Source organism: Opisthocomus hoazin, chromosome 21 (assembly GCF_030867145.1).
Source record: "Opisthocomus hoazin isolate bOpiHoa1 chromosome 21, bOpiHoa1.hap1, whole genome shotgun sequence".
Lineage (NCBI taxonomy): Eukaryota > Metazoa > Chordata > Aves > Opisthocomiformes > Opisthocomidae > Opisthocomus > Opisthocomus hoazin.
In genome coordinates this window covers 10,449,115-10,467,792 of record NC_134434.1, presented here as the reverse complement: position 1 = coordinate 10,467,792, position 18,678 = coordinate 10,449,115, and the positions used below count along the sequence as shown (strand labels likewise).

The 18,678-nt window shown below is 37.9% G+C and overlaps 1 protein-coding gene across 4 annotated transcripts in view; it reads right to left on the bottom strand.

The window, feature by feature from the left end:
* Window positions 1–18,678, bottom strand: part of HELZ (helicase with zinc finger) — a 96,072-nt gene that overhangs the window by 10,093 nt on the left and 67,301 nt on the right. For all 4 annotated transcript variants that reach the window (XM_075440705.1, XM_075440707.1, XM_075440709.1 and 1 more), the window contains 9 exons: window positions 16,448–16,631; window positions 15,229–15,457; window positions 10,850–11,054; window positions 6,314–6,365; window positions 5,286–5,479; window positions 2,660–2,870; window positions 2,085–2,161; window positions 1,363–1,930; window positions 753–993 (listed from right to left, as the gene is read on the bottom strand). In XM_075440705.1, coding sequence (XP_075296820.1) covers window positions 753–993; window positions 1,363–1,930; window positions 2,085–2,161; window positions 2,660–2,870; window positions 5,286–5,479; window positions 6,314–6,365; window positions 10,850–11,054; window positions 15,229–15,457; window positions 16,448–16,631 — 1,961 coding nt within the window. The remainder of the gene's footprint in view (window positions 1–752; window positions 994–1,362; window positions 1,931–2,084; window positions 2,162–2,659; window positions 2,871–5,285; window positions 5,480–6,313; window positions 6,366–10,849; window positions 11,055–15,228; window positions 15,458–16,447; window positions 16,632–18,678) is intronic.

The window sequence follows — 18,678 nt, the reverse complement described above, 5'->3', positions numbered from 1 at the left end:
GCACAATATACTTCCAAACTTCTTCAAAAGGTCAAGAATATTCAATTCAGCACTTCACAGAGTCAGATAAGAGAGAATTTAGAGGCTTTACCATGGCTGTAACAAACCAGATGGAAAATAAAGTATAGTGGGAGATGACAGTAAACAGAAGCAATTTAAAAATCTGGCCTTTACAATAGACATGATTAAAGCTGATGACCACTGGAACCACTTTTCTGTTTATGTTGAACAGCTTCCTTTCTTGCCCTTTAATGCTCCACCTCAAATATAAGCATTTTTCTTAATCTGCTTTTAAAAGCAAAGACTTTTTGAAAAGGAAGCAAAATCTAGGTTTTATTGGGGAGCAGTGTTTGGGGAGGGGTTGGTTTGTTTCTTTTCAAGCACATAAATGTGAGATTGCTAATTCAGCTTGAAGAATTTACAACTTAAACAGGCCTTCACTACACTCAGACACCTCTTTTACAAACACAAGGTTGTTACTCTCTACCCATTCCTTATTCCATAAATACAGCACTGAAAAGCTCCATACAAGTATTTCTTCCACTACAGCTTTACTACCCAATATACTAACAGAATAAAGCATAACACATAGTAAAAACATAGTTGTAAGTCAGCCTGCCAACTGTTTTAACCTTCATAGTAACAGCAGCAAAAAGCAATACCTTTAAGTGTCTTGCACTTGATCACAGTGTTACAGATAGGTGCCCACTGCTCAATTTTATACAAGCTCTGATGACTCAGTAAACAAATACCTTGAATATGTTGCCTCTGTTTCATCTTCTGTATTACTGGCAAGTTTCCAGTTTGCCCTAACTTGCTGCTGTTGATGCAATCCAATTGGTTGCTGAGGAAGATGTGGTAGATGAGGATGGTGATGGTGTTGATATGGAATAGTGCCTTGACTGAGATAGGCATTATGTTCATTCCATTGCTGTAACCTGGCTTGTTGTTGCTGCCTTATTGTTTCCAAAGCTACATTTCCATGCATACGATCTATAAAAATAGTTTTAAAAAAAAAATTTATCTAATGCCCCTTTTTAAAGATCTTTACGTCAGAAAAAAAAAGAAAACTTTTTATACAGTATATTCCAGGGCCTATTATATACTAACTGCAATGCAGTGTATAACCTGGTTATTTAAATCATATGGAAAAGCATATAAACATGAATCTTCTAATAAAGTGCTGAATATTCAAACATGCCTCAAGCAGCAAATTATGCTCAATGACATTACTTATGGAAACTAACCCAACAATGACCCAATTCAGAGCAATATGCCTGAAAAGGTAAATACCTCCTTCATTTTCACTTGAGTGTAGTTATAATTGCACACTCTGAATTTAAATAAAGGAAAGTCACCTACCTAAAGTGTCCCCTAAGGGCATTCCTGATGGATTCTCTTCAATGAAGTTGTTCAAGTGGGTTGGCAGAACAGGGTTGTGCTGTGCAATAGGCCTCAAAGGATTACTGACTTCTTGTAACATAGGTGGGGGGTGTTGTTCTGAAATCACAGCATCTACAGCAGGAGAATGTGGTCGGTGGGGAATTGGATTATTAAAGAAAGATTGGCTGGGGCCTGCCTGGTAAGCAGGGGAAAGCTGCGAAGGTTGTGGAGGCTGCTGATTCAAATGATTATGCTGCTGAACTACCTGGCTTTGCTGGGGTGGCATTTGGTTTTGTTGCTCAGGCAAATGATTTTGCTGTTGACTTAAAAGGCTTTGCTGCTGTTGCAGAGGATATGGCTGCCTCGGTATCTGTGACAGGTGCTGGAAGTGGCGATTGGGAACTGCATACTGTGAGTGGGGTGGGGTGAGATGTAGATTCAGCTGTCTGGGGTTAAGATTATCTTTGCGATGAAATTTAGCATTAGGATAACCAACACTGGAACGTGATTCTGGGCTTCTATTCTGAGAATTTGCTTCTAAGTCAACCTAGAAAAAGAGAATGAAAAACTTTGAAAATTCACATTAAAAAACCCCAACAAAAAACATGTCAGTAGTGAATCAGTTCATTAAAAGAGAGAATATTAAAAACCAGAATAAACAAACAAAAAAACCCCCACAAACCTAAACAAGGCAATCCCACCTGCTTGGATTCCAGAGGTTTCTTCTCAGGTGTTCGAATTTTACTGATTTCAGGTCCAGCAGTGTTTTCACTTTTACCTAGAAACATTTAAGGAATTAATTAGTTTCAATGAAAAAATTATTATTTTGGGTTGGGTTTTTTTCCTGAAACAGGAAAATTTATACTTATTAGTACAGCATTTAGAGCATCACAGACATATAATATAATTTACCCAGATAACAAGTAACACTTTTCCTTTAACTCTGTGCTTTGTTCTTTAATCATCACTAAGCAGTCCTTCCAAGTGAACTGCAAGTAACATCAGCAGTAGTTACCACTGGACTGCAGAACAGAGACAGATCAATTATTGCCTCAAACACACACGCATCCCAACTTTGATTACTTCCTCTGCTGAATCTCACAACATCTCAGTTATTCTATTTGTAATGGCAAATCACAGGTTATTTCCCCAACTCTGCAGATCCCTCGATGTCATTTAAAAGACAGAACGAAAGGAAAAAAATCCTTTCCACAATCCCCTGTTTAAAGCACAAACTCCCTCAAAACTAATTTGCAACGCCATTTCAACAACTAACCATTTCGACTTTGTTCATGTTGCTCCTTGTCTTGATGCTGAAGCTGCTGCTGTTGTCCTATGCTAACTGGTGAGTGGTGTCCCAGGCCATAAGGTATAGGAGACCCACGCCCATGTGCCTGTAACAGGTTCATATTATATGCCATAGCTGCTTGATGAGTAATGATTCGAGGGTCAACTGCAAACCTACCCTGATACCCCGTCCACGGTACCTACATAATTTAAAAAAAAAAAAAAAAATAAAAAATTTATTCTGTTAAGGTACATTAAAGGAAGTAACAAGCACACTGATGTTAGGTCAGTAAGAAGCAGTTTTCCATGCATCAGATAATCTGACACTCTTCACACACAACTACAGGTGGTGTTGGAAAGGGAGAGCAATAAGGGCAGGCCTAGCAGCAAAGAGCAAAGGTTTTGGAGGACTACCCTGGGCAAAAATATTTTCTATCAAAATCCATTCTTGTTTCAGTGGTTTCAAAATTCAGAGAGAAAAGACTGATGGACAAATTGTATTTTAATAAACTTCACATTAATCTCTTCTCTAAATAAATAGAAGTGGGTGAAGTTCAAGAAAATAAAAAGCCTTTTAACTACCAGGAGAAAAGAGACATTAGGCTACGGCTTGGGGGAGGAGCAGAGAGAGAGCAGCCTCTAACCTGAGGAATTCTTTAGGGTCCTTTTACCACCCAGGGTTGTAGCCTTGTAACATAGAATGAGTGGGCACCCCATACCTCTGCACCCCCAAGACACTCTGTGAAGTTAAGAGGACTATTGGGAGATTCGAGAGACTATCCGTATGTTAAGCATGACTCAAAAGTGTCTATGCTATGTGATACCTGTATTACAGATCATCTTCCTAAATATTTGAAGTAAAATCCACCTCCTGAAAGCATGTAAAAAAGTCAGGAGTTTTTACAGCATTGTAAATTTTATTCCTAAAAGGAATGCAAAGGAAGACAGCTCTAGATCAGATTCGTTCAATCTCACCCTGTAGGGAATTTATTAAAAAGAGGAAAAAGAATAAGAGGAGAGTGCAGGCAAAGTAATCATCAACACTCAGGCTGCCAAAGCGTCCTTTACTGATGACAGCAGACAACCTTCTCACGTTTTTACCTTGGATATGGAAACAGCCTCAAACAAAGCAAAGATATCACTTTATCTTACACGAACATAAACACGTTTTACTTCAGTCCCTACTTGTTTTAAGTGTAACAACTTCCATGCAATTCTTTTTCTAAATTAGTATTTGCCCTTGAAATGTGCCCTTTGAACTTTAGCTTTAGGCTACTACTGCATCTGTGCAATCTCAAATAATCTCCAACAAGCTTCTGTTCAAAAGCAGCCGTCTCATTAGTACCTCAGTCTCCCCACTTAATTATTTAAAAAAATCCATCCTTAAGGAAGGTGAGCTCAAAACACTTATTTTTAATGTATTTCTTTTGATTGGAAATACAAAAAAATTTACTAACCTTGGAACGATATGACAGAACTTTTAAAATTATCTTTGCTTGAAATTAATATAATGTGAGCAAGCATACAAAGATACAGCTGCTGGCCTTCTCACTGCATTTAAATTTATCCATCAAACGCAGACTTCTAGTAAGCTAGGAAAAAGGAAAATTCCTGGACCTAGCAAAGAAAACCGATCTATAGCTGCCAGCTGATCTAAGACATACAACTGAAACAAGAGTTTCTACAGCAAGTTCCCTACAGGGCATCCGTAACTTAAATTATAATAGAGGACTTCTATAATTATTAAAAAAAAAAAATGAACTGTATGCCAACATTTAGTATTACGAATGGAGTTACCCACATCTGCCTGTGTGGGTTCCACGCCCTTCATGCCTTCAGGAGTTGTGTACAACACATACATGTTACTCCACAACACCACTTCTGCAGCCTTTGGTCTTTCCTCCCCATTCTCCTCCTCGAAGATAATGGTGGAGGTTAAATATAAAGCAGAGACTGCTTCTTTAATTTGTGTTAGTTTTGGTGAGACAGTTTTATCTGTAACGCAAAATTCCATACAAAAATGTTGCCTAAAAGACCTGATTAGGGATCTTCATTGTGTTCTCCAATGTCATTAAGCAAAAGGATTGGAGAGGAAACTGTTTTGCTACGAGGCTCTGGAAAGTGAAAACATCCCATTATGCTTATTTTTCTTATCACTTTACTTCAGACACCTTGCACTGCAGACATCCAAAGCTGGTAATTTAAACTGTATGAAGCCAATAAAGAGAAACAAGCTCTGTCTGAACCGCCTATGTCTCTCCAATGATTAAGAACTGGACTATGCAATTAATTCAGATGCAGGTATCTAAAGTCAGACGAGACAGATCCCACTGGTGTGCCTAAACCTAGAGCTGAGAAAACACACCAAATTACATGAACATGAAATTGCTTTTAGGCTGCCTGGAGTGATTTGTGGGAGCAATGTTTTTAAGTCCTCATTTTCTGGTGGTCCTCTGCACAGCCGCTCCTAGAGCCAGCTAAGCCCGTATATTTGAAGGAAAGTGCTGAAACAGCTTGCAAAATATTCACTAACTGATTTTGCCATTCATTTTTGTACATACAGTAATTGAAGAGCGGGGGGGAAAAAAAAAAATATCCAGAAAATTAATTCTTACAGGTAAAGGCACAGACATGACCATATTTCCTCCGTAGACAGCAGGTACATATAGAATACTTGTCCCAGTGTGTGGATCTATCCGTTGAACAGGACTTGGAGATTTCCCCAGATTGGGGTGAGGTCCCAGAGGAGGAGGGGGAGGAGTATATGCTCGGATAGGATTTCCGATTAGAACAGAAGGATTGGGCTGAACTGAAATGAAAGAAAAAAAATGTATATACACACACATACAAAAAAAGATCTATACACAAAAAGAATATCAAGACTATGTATTTCTTTTTTCATCGTAATAGCATCTATCTTCATAAAGCATGTGTGCAACTGTAACAGCACAGGTCTGCTCCACTGAGACAAAGAATTAATAAAATCCTATATCCCATTTCAAAAATTTGAAGAGGCAGAAAATACGAGTTGAGATATAGTGAAACACACAGCTGGTAACTGCACTAATGAAAAGAATGTCCCAAACCAATTAAATATGCTGACAGTCAGAGTAGCTGTTAAACACTGCATCAAAAACTAGAATCATGATCCTTTCCTTAGCAGGGAAGACAAGCTTTAAATTCATGCTTTTTCAAAGTAATAAAAAAAATATTAAGCTGTTGCATGCTACCTTGCAAAGTATGATCAATAATATCTGGATATATGACAGCACACTGTAAGTTCCAAGTACATCATAGAACAGTGTATGTAATATAAAGTCCTAACTCTCACAGTGGGAATACACTGGGTACAGTATTTTACATGACGAATTTCAAACACAGCCATTTTTAAGACGCCAACAACAATGCTGTGTGAAGGCTCCAAAGTCAGTGTGCACAACACCTATAAAGGGATAGCCTCGGAAACACCTAATGTCCACTTCACGGTCTATAATCTGTTTCTTAAATGCACACAACAAGTAAGTGGTTTTCAAATAAGAGAACAGACCAGATACTCAATTTATGTCAAATTACTATCAACTTCACTGACGCCAAATCAGTGTGAGCTCAGAGGAGCTCCTTCAGTAACAGCAGAGATACTTACCAATTCCATCAGGTGGGAAATGGTCATTCTGGTTATGATGATGGACCTTGCCCTTTAAAGGGAAAAAACAGTAACGGTAATGCTTTGCATTCTTACATAAACAAGAGCTTTTTATTTCAAGTTAACATTATAATTAAATACAAAATTAAGTTTGAAAGAAGTTAGCTCAACATTTGATCCTTACACATTCAACTGCCCAGTTCTACCACGTGACTGTGAATTCACACAGTTGGACATCAAATACCACTAATTCATTTAACCAGTGGGTCACTACCAGTCCGTCTGGGGATACTCTCACTGAAGTCCTGTTTTCAGATGCAAGCAGAGTTGCAGCAAGCTACTCTGAGTGTCCGTTCTCACCATTTTATTTCCCGCTGTCTCACTTCTTTTAGGAGCCGCACCCAGTACTAATGTAACCCTCAGTATTCCTCTTCCGTGGCTTAGTGGAAGCACAATCCATTTTTTGCTCCAGATTTCAACCCCAGAACCTTGGAGACAAAGTAACTGCCACCAGTTTTACTCAACTGCTCACCAGCCTCATTAGACATGGCTTCCCTACCCCATCTCACGTATCTGCTTCTGGACTTTGGCCTCTCAGCGACTGCTCCTCCAAAAGCACAATATAGCAGAGTCAAGAATCAGAGTCCCCTGGAGAAACCGTTTTTCCTTGGTGAATTGTACATTAGGTAAGGCGGTTAATACACCGAGTTCTCCTCCCTACACGCTCATGAGATTACAGCATCAACGAACTAGTTAATATTCCTAAACTCTGGGCACATATTCAAATATCGGTATGCTCTTAGGTCTTTTGCAGGATAGGAATACTTTACTTAATCTGGACCTAAGTACATTCACAAATTTTAAATAAATCTAAAAACCCTCTAATGCTGCAAAACTTTTCTTGCTCAGGAGAGAAGTCTAGGCAGTTTTCCAGCAGTCTGAGCAAATGAGTCAGGACACAAAGACAGGCTGTTTGACAATGTTGACTCATGCATAAACCAGATTAAAGAACTGGTCTCTGAAGTCTCCTCTCGTTTTAAAAATGAATTATTGAAAAATAAAATAATAATTGCTTTTCAATGCAGTACTTACACGAAACAAATCTGTTTATTCACTAAAGAGAGCAAGATTCAATCTAAAAATGTAGAGGAGTTACATGCCTTTATCACTCAGGGTTAGTACAAGGCATTTCTCTGTCTGTTGTGCTGTCAGTTGGCATCAAGCTGTTACATGCAGAAGTCTAACAAATCTGTGTTCGACCTACCATACTGGTATTTTCTACGTGCCATATTTTACAAACTGAAATAGTAAATAATTACATAAATTCATACGAATAGTTGGCCTGTTGAACAGGAACTTCAGCATGTAATGATACCAGACTGGTAAATATAAGTCAACTGGAGCCATTTGTAAGTTGGGGAAGGAAGGTGCTGGCTTTGTCTTTTTCTCTTAATAGTTTTGATGGCTTAATGACTTTACAATACTCTATTAATGACTTAACTGTTATCATTTCTCAAAGATTTCCAGATCAAGGTTCATTTCCCTACTAATCTAGCACACACCTAAACCTACACTTTAACTGATGGCAATTGGGAGTGCTGGAGCACAGATACACTCGGTTTCCTCTAAAAATTTGCTCCACCTTCAGAGTATAAAAATCCACATTATATACAGGCACTTAGAGGAAACTCAGACCAAGATTTAGGTGACTTCAGGCAGTTAACAGTCTCATCAGTCCTAGGATCCCCCTTTAGTCAACAGATAGGAGAAAAGAGTACTCTCCAGAGACTTAATCAGACCTGTGGTCCTCACCGACTGTACAAAGTATCTGGGGCAATGACGCATCCCGATTACGTGCCTGAGTCCATGCCGAAAAGCTGGAGCACAGGTGGAGGTAGGCAGAGCTGTAAAATCCAGAGCCTAATTTACTGTACGCTAACTACCCTGCCGGAAGCTCAAGAGTTCTGTTGTTCTGATGTTCCACATCATCACCTTCGATGCAGGCTGTGCCTATCCAACTCTGCTGTTCCTTCTGCAATTCCACCCTCTCCAGCCAAGCCACACAAACGCAGGTGAAGGCAGATGCCCTCCCAGACAGGGCTGCCATGAAGCACAGCAGCCCACAGCTAGTCAGTTCCGTATTAGCTGTTTGCTTCTCAGACACACAGGACGGGAACTTTTTTCCTTCTTTAAAAAATAAACAGCAAAGAGGTTTTCAATGTCCTTACGTAAATCCAAGGGCAATTCTGCTTAATAAGAAGGTATCATTTTTACAAAATCCCTTTTCACCACATGTGAAAAAGAAGCCCTGAACTGCATGGACGTCCATACGCTCACCACAAAACACTGTTCTCTTTTTTTTTTTTTTTTCCTACAAAATACACCAGCACTAGGTTTTTAAACTCTCATCTTTTAATGGTAAATGCTGTACTTAGGAGGTCTAAAATAAGCAAAGCTAACCATCTGCTTTTAAAACTTGAGCAAAGGGAAATATATCACTTATCACAGCCATTTTCTCTGTGTGTTTGAGTATTACCTGCTCGCTTGACTTCTGTTACTACACACGCTAGCTGTCGATTGTATTCAGAGGGAACAGATTTTATTATAATTACGATATAGGTGGCTAAAACACTTCAAATCTTAGCTGAAAATACAGTGCTGGCAGTTTGAAAGTGTCTCTTCTGATTTCTACAGCACAAGTGTTTAGTTTACTAACAAACTGGAAGAAAAATAAACAGAACAGTCTATTCACAAGACTGTCACTTCCCTCAACTCTTTTTTTTTTTTTTTTTTTTTAAGTATACTACACTTGTGTTTTCAAATACTTTTCTTTCATTTCAGGAAACAAAAAATATTAAAAGTGATATTCCATTATTAAAGAAAACGCATTCAAGGCTGAAGCACTCATGACAAATTAAGAGTGCAGCAGTGACTTTCTAAAGACAGTAATTTTTTAATTTACGGTTTTCTGTAAGCTTAGTGTTTTGACATATGACTAGATGCTTTCTGAAACAAACACCAGATTTCTAAAGTAATGCATCTTGATGAAGAAACCAAATGTTCTCACTTACAAACTCTCTTATTGGAAGGACTGCCAAAGGCAAGGCTTTTCTTTTTGCACTATTAAAGTTAAGAAAACTGTCGTAAAAATTTTATTTAAATGATACAGTCTGCAACAAAAATGCAAAGCTATGGAAAATATGTACATTTCTTTCTTCTTGTACAACAAAACTCATCAGAAAGCTGACAACACACATTTTAGTTGCATCTCTAAACATAATTTAATTAAACTGTAACTCAAATGATTTTGAAATAAACTACAAAGAACTATCAAAATACAATTAATTACTAGTATATCACCCTCCAAAAGAGCTCAAAAATATAGTATTATTCTTTATCATCCTAAGGAAGCTATGTATTTTCATCACTTCTTTACCTGCTTTTATAAAAACAGCTGATAAAATTACCATTCTCTGATAATTTCACCTTTCTGCCCTCTCGACACTAATGAGATCTTGCCTTCTGAAGGACATTATCAGTGGGCTAACCTCAGCGATACACTGTTTTACAACATATTTTTAATTAAAACCAAACAATTATCTTCCATAAGTCCCTGAATTTTAAATATTACTTTTAGGTCGAATCAAATCAATTATGGCTATTATTTGGTTATTTCCTCACAGTCCCTGCCACTGCCTATACCGACATGTTGTTTCTCGGGGTACAGTCAGAGCACAGGCTGCTTGGACAGGGATTGCCTCTAGTTCAGAGGGCTGAATTTGGCTTATATCAATACTGAGGCTAAGATCCACGGCTGAAGTTCATCAGGGTCATCGCAACACAGTCAAGGAACATGCCAGAGTGACCCAAGTTACACATTTTAGCAAGGAAACAAGGCTAGGACAACCCCAAGCTATAGTGCTAAATACTGTATTACAATGTGTTTTGGTTTCGGCTGCCGCCGGCAACAAAAGCGCCACGCGGCCGCCCCTCCCCCCGCCGGCGTGCGGAGGAGAATGGGAAGAAAGAGGCAGAAACTGGTGGGTCGGGATAAGGGCAGTTTAACAGAACAGCAAACAGAGGGAAAACAGGAACAACAACGATACAAATAAGGAGAAAACACAGCCACGAACCGTACAACAGCCGCTCTCCCGAAACCGGACCGGCGCTGCGCCCGCCCAAGCCGCGAGAGCCTTCCCGCCGCACCGCTCCCCCCCCACCGGAACCCAGCGTGACGGCACATGGTATGGAATACCGGGCTCTGTTTGGCCAGGTGGGGTCAGCCCCCACCCCCCGGCTGTGCCCCTTCCTGGAGTCTGGTGAAAATTAACCCTGTCCTGGCCAAACCCAGGACACAATGCAAGTCTAGAGCTTTCACCTGAAAATGCTGAGGATCCCACTGGAATCTGCATTCATATCTGATTGCATTGACGGCATTTTAAAACAACAGCTTGTTCCATAAAGCTTTTATATAATTTCTCAAAACGCATTTCTACATTCACTTTCTGACAAAATTCATCATCAGTAGAACTTTACCTTTGGTGGTGACTGCTGTTGTTTGGTGGTATTCGCTGAATGCTGATGCCGAAGAGCTCGAGGGATAAACTCAGGAGCCAGTGGGTTCAACACATAAGTTTTCTTTAACTCCAAAGCTTCCAGCTGAGCTTTGATCTGTTCAAATGTGATACCGTGGAGACTTTCATTCTCATGACATAGGGCAATAAACCTTTCCCAAAATTTCCTATGGAACAATTTTTAGAAACAATAAAAAGGAGTAAGACTTGATGGCTGTTGTTAAAATTTAAATCTATTTTAACATAACTGTGTGACATTTTTATTTTTCCTGTATGCTCATTTTACCCATCAAGCCATCCATCCTGCAACCTGATCCATGCCTCTGAACCCCACAGCATAATGCAAAGCTCCCCAGTCATTTAAAAATGGGCATATGGGTTTGTCCATGCATATCAGATCACAGCACTGGGTGTACATCACATTTAATAGTACTGTCATGGACAGGTCTAACTTGGATTTTTTTCCTAGAAGACCTAACACAGCTAACACAATTCTTAAAACTCTGGAAAGAATGTGATTTATGGAATTTATTATAGCTCAAAGAGTCAGAGGGATTATATAGATTCTCAGTCCCCGAAGACACCAAAAAGATTCTATGAATTTGGGCAGATCATTCAATTCCAATGTCACAAATAACAAAGTTGAGATATACCCTCAAAACTACTCTTGTGAAACACTTAATTCACATGAATATTAACGTCAGGAGTACCTAGAGGGCCTTGGAGATCCTCTGGTTGAAAACAAATAAAACCATAAATTTTACTGCATGTCAGATATTTCTATAACATATAGAAGAAATTTCAAGCCAGAAAGTCAACTGCCAGATGACACATAACTTTCTCTATGAAAATTCTGTATTCAACTTTTTGGAGGGTGGAGGGGTTATTTAAACCATGTAACAGAAGAACATTCCTACCTGTCTTCTGCCTTCTCATGACATGTCTTTCTATTGCTTATAAAAATGTCTTTACATTTTTAACATCCACAGCAGGATCTAAACAAAAATTTTAGACTTACTATAATTTTTTTTTTTAACCTTAAAGGAACTTTTTGGGTGAAGTTACTTAAGCTTAAAAGGTACTTAAATAAGACCTAAAAATGTCACTTTAAAAACAACTAATTGAGCTGTTATGCTGTTATCTTTAAAAAAAAAGAAAAATCAAGAGTAATAAAAGTTATTGAAAAAGAGGATTAAAAAGACAACGATCTTAAAGGTCTGCTTGAGTACAATCCATTCTAGTCCACCCTTCAGTAATAAGGTCTGGCCTATAAGCGAGCACTGTCCTTTCAGTGTGGTCTCCCCCTAACATGGAAAATGAGAGATCGCCACACACTAATTTTAACACTAGTGTCACATTTTGCTGAGTAGCTGCCCTTTGTGGAAAAAGAATAAACGTCTTTCTTGCAAGAATACTGAACTGTTACTGATGTATTTAAGAATTCAAAACAGTCTTCCCTAAAAGCCCATCTTCTGTTGTGATTTTATATAGGCAAGAAATGCTCTTTTAAAATTCAGGATACAAGATGGCCCTTTTTCTACATTTCACTGCAAGGCAAATATATCTCGCAAGGTTTTAAGTGAGGATTAAAAACCAAATGAAATACTTCACCGAGATGCTTTAATGATGGAACTCCCTCTGATTAATCAATTCAGTCACCAAATTTGTGGTACTGCCAAGTACCACAAATCCACTGAGACCCATCCACTTTTGCTTAAAATGCCCCAAGCAGTCTCTCTACACACGGAACAGTTGTACCGGGGTGTAAGAAGAGCATAAAATACCACTGTCTCTGCCTTACAGTGTGCTCTGCAGTTTAAAGGGAGTGTCTGCCAAAACAGCCCTGTCTAGTTCAATTCTAACACACAGAAATCTAATGATTACCCTGGGCATACTTCACAAAGCTCTCTACAACTATCATTACAGAGTCTTGACTCATTTTGACAGGTATTAGAATATTTATAAAATTCAAGTACTCTCTAAACTTTTTTGAGGTCTGTTTTTCCTAATGAAATGTCACTTCTTTCAGACTTCTGTACTCCTGTTGTACTAAAAAAGAACCATCTTTCTAGCAGTAGGCCTCAGCCCCTCCAGCACTGTTTTCGAAGAGTGAATGTTCAATTATTCAGTGAAACAAGACAATGGTGTATTAAAGGGAAAACTTGAGATACATTTTAATAAAGCTCTAGTGCTCCTTGTTTCTTAATTATCTTTTTGTTTTATAATTTTGAACAGCTATACATATATAAACAGCTGCTGATCTTTGAAAGGCAAACTCAATCCCTAACTGCCAAGGCTGTATTTCACGTACCATGCTGATAGCCCATACTTTTGTTTTAGTAAGTTTTTGCATGCCCTATTTCAGATATTTTGAAGAAGGCAATCTATAGAAACTGCTGAGCCCCCACATTTGAAAATTGGGTGCCCTTTGGGTATCTAATTTAAGACCTCAACACTCAGGCTTTACATGAAAATTTAAGAGATTATCTTCCCCGCTGGGATTCAGAGAGAATAAAGCACATGGTCATTTCTCCAACAAAAGCTGCACTTAGACAGATGGTTAGATAGCCAGTAATGGTCCTAGCTGCCAGCTAGACTAACTAGGGATTAACTAACTCTCTGACTTTGGTAAAACAGCACATCCTGAACCCCCATGTAGGGAAGAGAAGAAAAATTTATCAGCTAAGAGTAATTTCTGAATAAGTGGTAAAAGAAATCTCAGTCAGCACAGCATGGCAACCTCTACAGCTAAGTCATGGATCTCTGCAGCACAAGGTGATGAACTAGAGACTGCACCACCAGACTGTAACAGACACTCATCACTTGTGGATCGAGCGCTCAGGAGGCACAGAGCTCTTTCTCATCAGTTAGTTACATAAACCGGATCACATCTAAAAAACCAAGCAAGTAATGGGAAAAGTGAATTGAAACCACAACCATTATTTCTCTTTTAATAAGTTATTAGCAGTTTAGAGCAGATCACTGTATTAATGTATGGATACTCTTGACATGTCCCCAGCAGATACTTGGTTGTATTCAGGCTATATTTCATAAATGCAGTAAACAAAGGTTTGGTTTCCATTTGGTTTTTTTCAGCTCTAATCTTTGAAAACCACATCCATTTTCAATACAGTAGAAGAATACTGCTCAGGAAAGTAGAATAAAACACAGATACAACAACTGACTAATACGTATTTTTAGCTGTATTATAATAATGTAGTCAGCGCAGTGTTTCCTCTCTTCGAGAAGTAAGCCTCAGGGTTTATCTCTGATCATCTCAACATTTCAGCTCTCCCATCGAAAAAGAAACCTTTGAAGAACAAGAACTTGGTATCCTTAACATCAGCGTTTACATCTCAGCATTTTCACACTGCTGCATTTAGGCCTATAAAAAGTAAATTCACTCAAATCTTAACGAGTTTTTTCCTAGTGTCATGAAGACACATAAAAACATGAGTAACTATTTTCAAGTCTTCTACCTTCATATGACTGCCACAATACTCAAGTTTAAAATAGTCTATTACATCAGAATTTTTAACTCCAAATTATATATTGCTTTTATTTATATATAAAATTGTAACAGGTATACAAAAAAACCCACTAGAAAATAAAATGAAGGATCTTCAATTGTTACTGTCAACTAAAAGTCAGAGCAATATAAACACATTATCAATGACCAGGTGGTAGATATCTCACACCTTTTCTCCGTAGGTTGTTATACATGGGGACACTGACTCTGGATACGAAGGCAAAACCAGAACAAAACAAACACAAAGAAACAATAACAAAAAAAAGCCAGACTTGTCCACCCATACAGGGTACTAAAATGCTCTGCCTCTCCTCTGCAGTGGTATTCTTCACCAACACTGAAGAAAAACGTCCCCTCTCTTTCCTGTCAGCAAGACTTACTAATGAGGCGACAGAGTAGCCCTTGCACAACCCCGTGCTTCCAGCTCCGGGCCAGACTCGGCAGATGGCATGGCAGGAATCACGCAGCGTAGACTGACACCGCTCAGTCCACGCAGGGCCACAACTGCCTGCTCTGCCGGAGGGGTGAGCTTCCGCAGCACACTTTGGACAAGCTGCAATCATGCCTGCAGACTCAAGCCTCTGCAAGAGTTGGGAACACAGCTAATGCTTTACCAGCTTTATGGTTATTTCTATGGATAGAAAGGTGAAGCATTTCGATTCCATTATATAATTATTTTAAGGGCTTAAATATATTGTGTCTTATCTGGCATCTAAAAGAACATCCATCATTTTACTAAATCCATCAGTCACAGACAAACAGGTTTTCTAGCATCCTTAGCCCTGATTAACTAAGGAACATATATAGAGTACCTGCATCTTCCAATGGAACATAAAGCAATAGGATCTCCCACCACAGCTACCAAGGATTGTGCTCTTGTAATGGCAGTGTTGAGAAGTTTGTAATTAGACAGAAAACCATAATCCAAGTCTTCTGTTGAATCCTCCAGTAACTGCTCTTTCCTTTTAATTGGTGTTTGCTTATGTTTGCACGTATGCCGTGTTCGTACTGTGCTGAGAAACAAAACTCTAAACTGTTTTCCTAAAATGAAACAAAAAACAATTGTCTGAGATAATTGTAGCTACTACTGCTAGTAACACAATCAGACCACTGCACTTCTCAGTCAGATTTCACACTTAGATATTCTGAAGAACTGATAGCTACCCTTCATATGAAGGGCTTTATGCAAGAATAATAAGACTTAAAAATTTTAAAAGATGCACTATAAATAGCATATTCTATTACAAGAATATTTCCTCTTTAAAAAACTTATTTTTCATCCTTATATTATTCATTCCAGAACTTTCTGAAATGCTGATTATCTTTACAGTGTTGCCAATAAGCAAAATAACAAATCTTGGGGTTTTTTTATGGCTACCTTAACCAAAAAAAAAAACAAAAAAAACCCAAAAACGAAGTTCTGGACATTCTTGTTTCATATTTAAAAATTTCTCAAATATATGAATATCTAATATGGAAAAACAGAACACATCACTCACCGTCACAGTTACTTTATTATCTTCCTTTGCTTATTACTGACTAAAAGTGCAACCTAGCAACAGGCTATGCCTACACAATTCTTGTTATCAATGTGATCCCAAGAACAAGTATCTTAATTTGTGGACCCCTTTTTACAGTCTCTTTTACAGGTGCAAAAAACAGTAAAACATTTTGAGACTAAAGCCTTGTTACCTTTTTATTTGGAACTCTGTTTTTCCCCTTACAATAAAAATCTATCATTTTTCACATTTTTCACTCAATTAATTTATTTTTTAAGCAAGCTTGAACTTAAATTTGAAAAAAAGATAAATCTCACATCCGTGAGTTCACTGCTTTGGTATTCGACGTTGAAATAACATCTAATCAGCACACTTGCAAGTTTCGTTTTGATACATCAGTTTTTATGGGCTATATCACAGGTCTCGCTTTGTTCTGATCATTTTGAGATTATTTTAGTAAGTCTTACTTAACGTCACCAGTCACATTTTTCACATCCTTAGCATAATTTTGAGACATGTAATTATTACTTACCCTGAACATTTAGCACTCTCTCTACACTGACATCAGACAGTCTTTTTTTCCGAAGTTCAGCCCGAATTCTAAACACCTGATCAGCATAAGGTGTTACGACACCTATACTGCCATCATCCAATTTGCCCCAGGCAACAGGCCATTTTCTTCTTAATTCTTCAACACGCTCTACTACTTCAAACACCTTAAAAGAAAGTCAGAATTCTTAAAAATATGCTCCACTGAAGATCATTCTTTGATATGGAAAGAGAATTTGAATTTTAAAGCTCTAAAACATTTACATATCACAGTATTACACAGCCTTACTGAACCAGCCTTAATACTATTGTATTATAGAGTGATACTCTAAAATATCATGTATTAAAACAATGTATTTACTATATAGTACCTTTTTTATCTTGAAATAGAAGTTTGCCCACAAAAATGTCACCTTTAAAGTACAAGCTGGGAAATTCTATTAATAACCTTAATTTTCATGCTTCTGTTCTTACAAAAATGTCAAGTGCAGTAGGACCTTTCTTAGCACAATTTAATTTCTGTAAGTAAATATACTGCCCAAATAGGGATTATTTTATTTTTATTCTGGATTTTATGTATGTGATATTAGCATTTGATAACTCTAGAAAGAGAGTATGTATAACAGAGCCCTGTCCAAAGGATACCATCAGGAGTTGCCAGATTATTCATCCACTGCTAGTTCATCACTATGAAATACTATTAAGTGTGCTACCTGAGAAGCCTAATGAGTAGTAAAAACTGAAAACCTCCTCCCGTGAGGAGACGGGCTGAGGGCAACCCGCTGCCAGAAAGCGCCAGGCATAGCGGCTCCTGTTCCAACACACTGGACAGACAGAGCGCACTCTAGAAGGCATTTCCGAATAACTTTATGGAAAGTTTGGGGGTTATTCGGGCTTTTTTTTTTTTTTTTAACATTTACGTTCAATAGGTTATTTCATAAATGTCAACATGTCATTCAATAAATATTTATCCAGCTATTTAAACCATGGTAATTGAGGAATGCAGTTTTCCTACAGCATCACCAATGCTAGCTCAGCCTCCTAATGGAACCTAGACAGACAGTCTTTCCTACAAGGACCTCAAGTATTCTTAACTTACTTCTCTATTCATCCAGTTATCGTTGGCTGTGGGAAAGGGGCGTTAAAAATAAATTTAATGCTCTTCGCTTTATGTTATCTCTTCTTCAGATGAGTAAGTGGCAATTTTAGGAACCTTCACAGACATTTCAGGAGCAAGAAAACTGATATAAATCACAATGTGTATGTACAATAGTATAAAGCATAGTAGTTCCTAACTGCTAAAAATCTGTTGTTTCATGCTAATTTTTTTGCTATCTAAAATCTGATTATATGACACACACTCTCATTTAAGTATGTGTATTTTTTTTTTTTAATGAATCTAAACTGGGACAGGTTATAGAAAAACTCAGGAAATTGGAAAAAAATCAGGAGGAAATCAAGCAAAAAAAAATCTGTTGATCCTTAAAAAGTCACAAATAGTTTATTTTTGATATTTCAGATCTTTAGAGGGCAGTGAAAATACATGCCTGTTTTTGAGCAAGTCCTGAATACAACTTTTCGCAACAGAAACTCCTGTATTTAAAAGCTAGTTCTACTGACAAAGGATATTAGAATTAACTTTGTTATCTGTAAAAGCTGTAGGACAAATACAATGATCCTCTGCAGGTCTTTTGTCAAGCTTTTCTGAAAGTATACAGCTTCTGGATATGTAGTTACAAATAACATCATCTAGGGAACTTACAGAATTAAGACCAAAAAGGGAAAGCATATTTTCCTGATTAATACTTAACATAGGCACCAATGAACCACAAGATGCCCCAATGCAAACATCCATTAAGGGTCAAACAGAAGAAAAATCTCCCTCATCATCTTAATGTCAGTTTTTCATGTTGGTGTTTCAGCAGCTGTTGTCCTTCATTTCTGCCTGTAGCTATTAATGACTCACAATTTTCAGACAGTTACTTGGCCACTGAAGATATTTTTAGGTTTTTTACAACTTTTTTTTAAAAGGCAAAGCAATTCAAGTAGATTAATGAAAGTAATCAGGTGCCTTCAGTTTTTTCAGTGATGTGTCCAGAAGTCACTGGAGCTTCTTATTTAAGTCGATATTTTAATACATCAAAGAATACATAACAAGTGCAGCACAACAACAACAAAAAGCTTAAAAAATTGTGCATCAAATGAACTGCACCA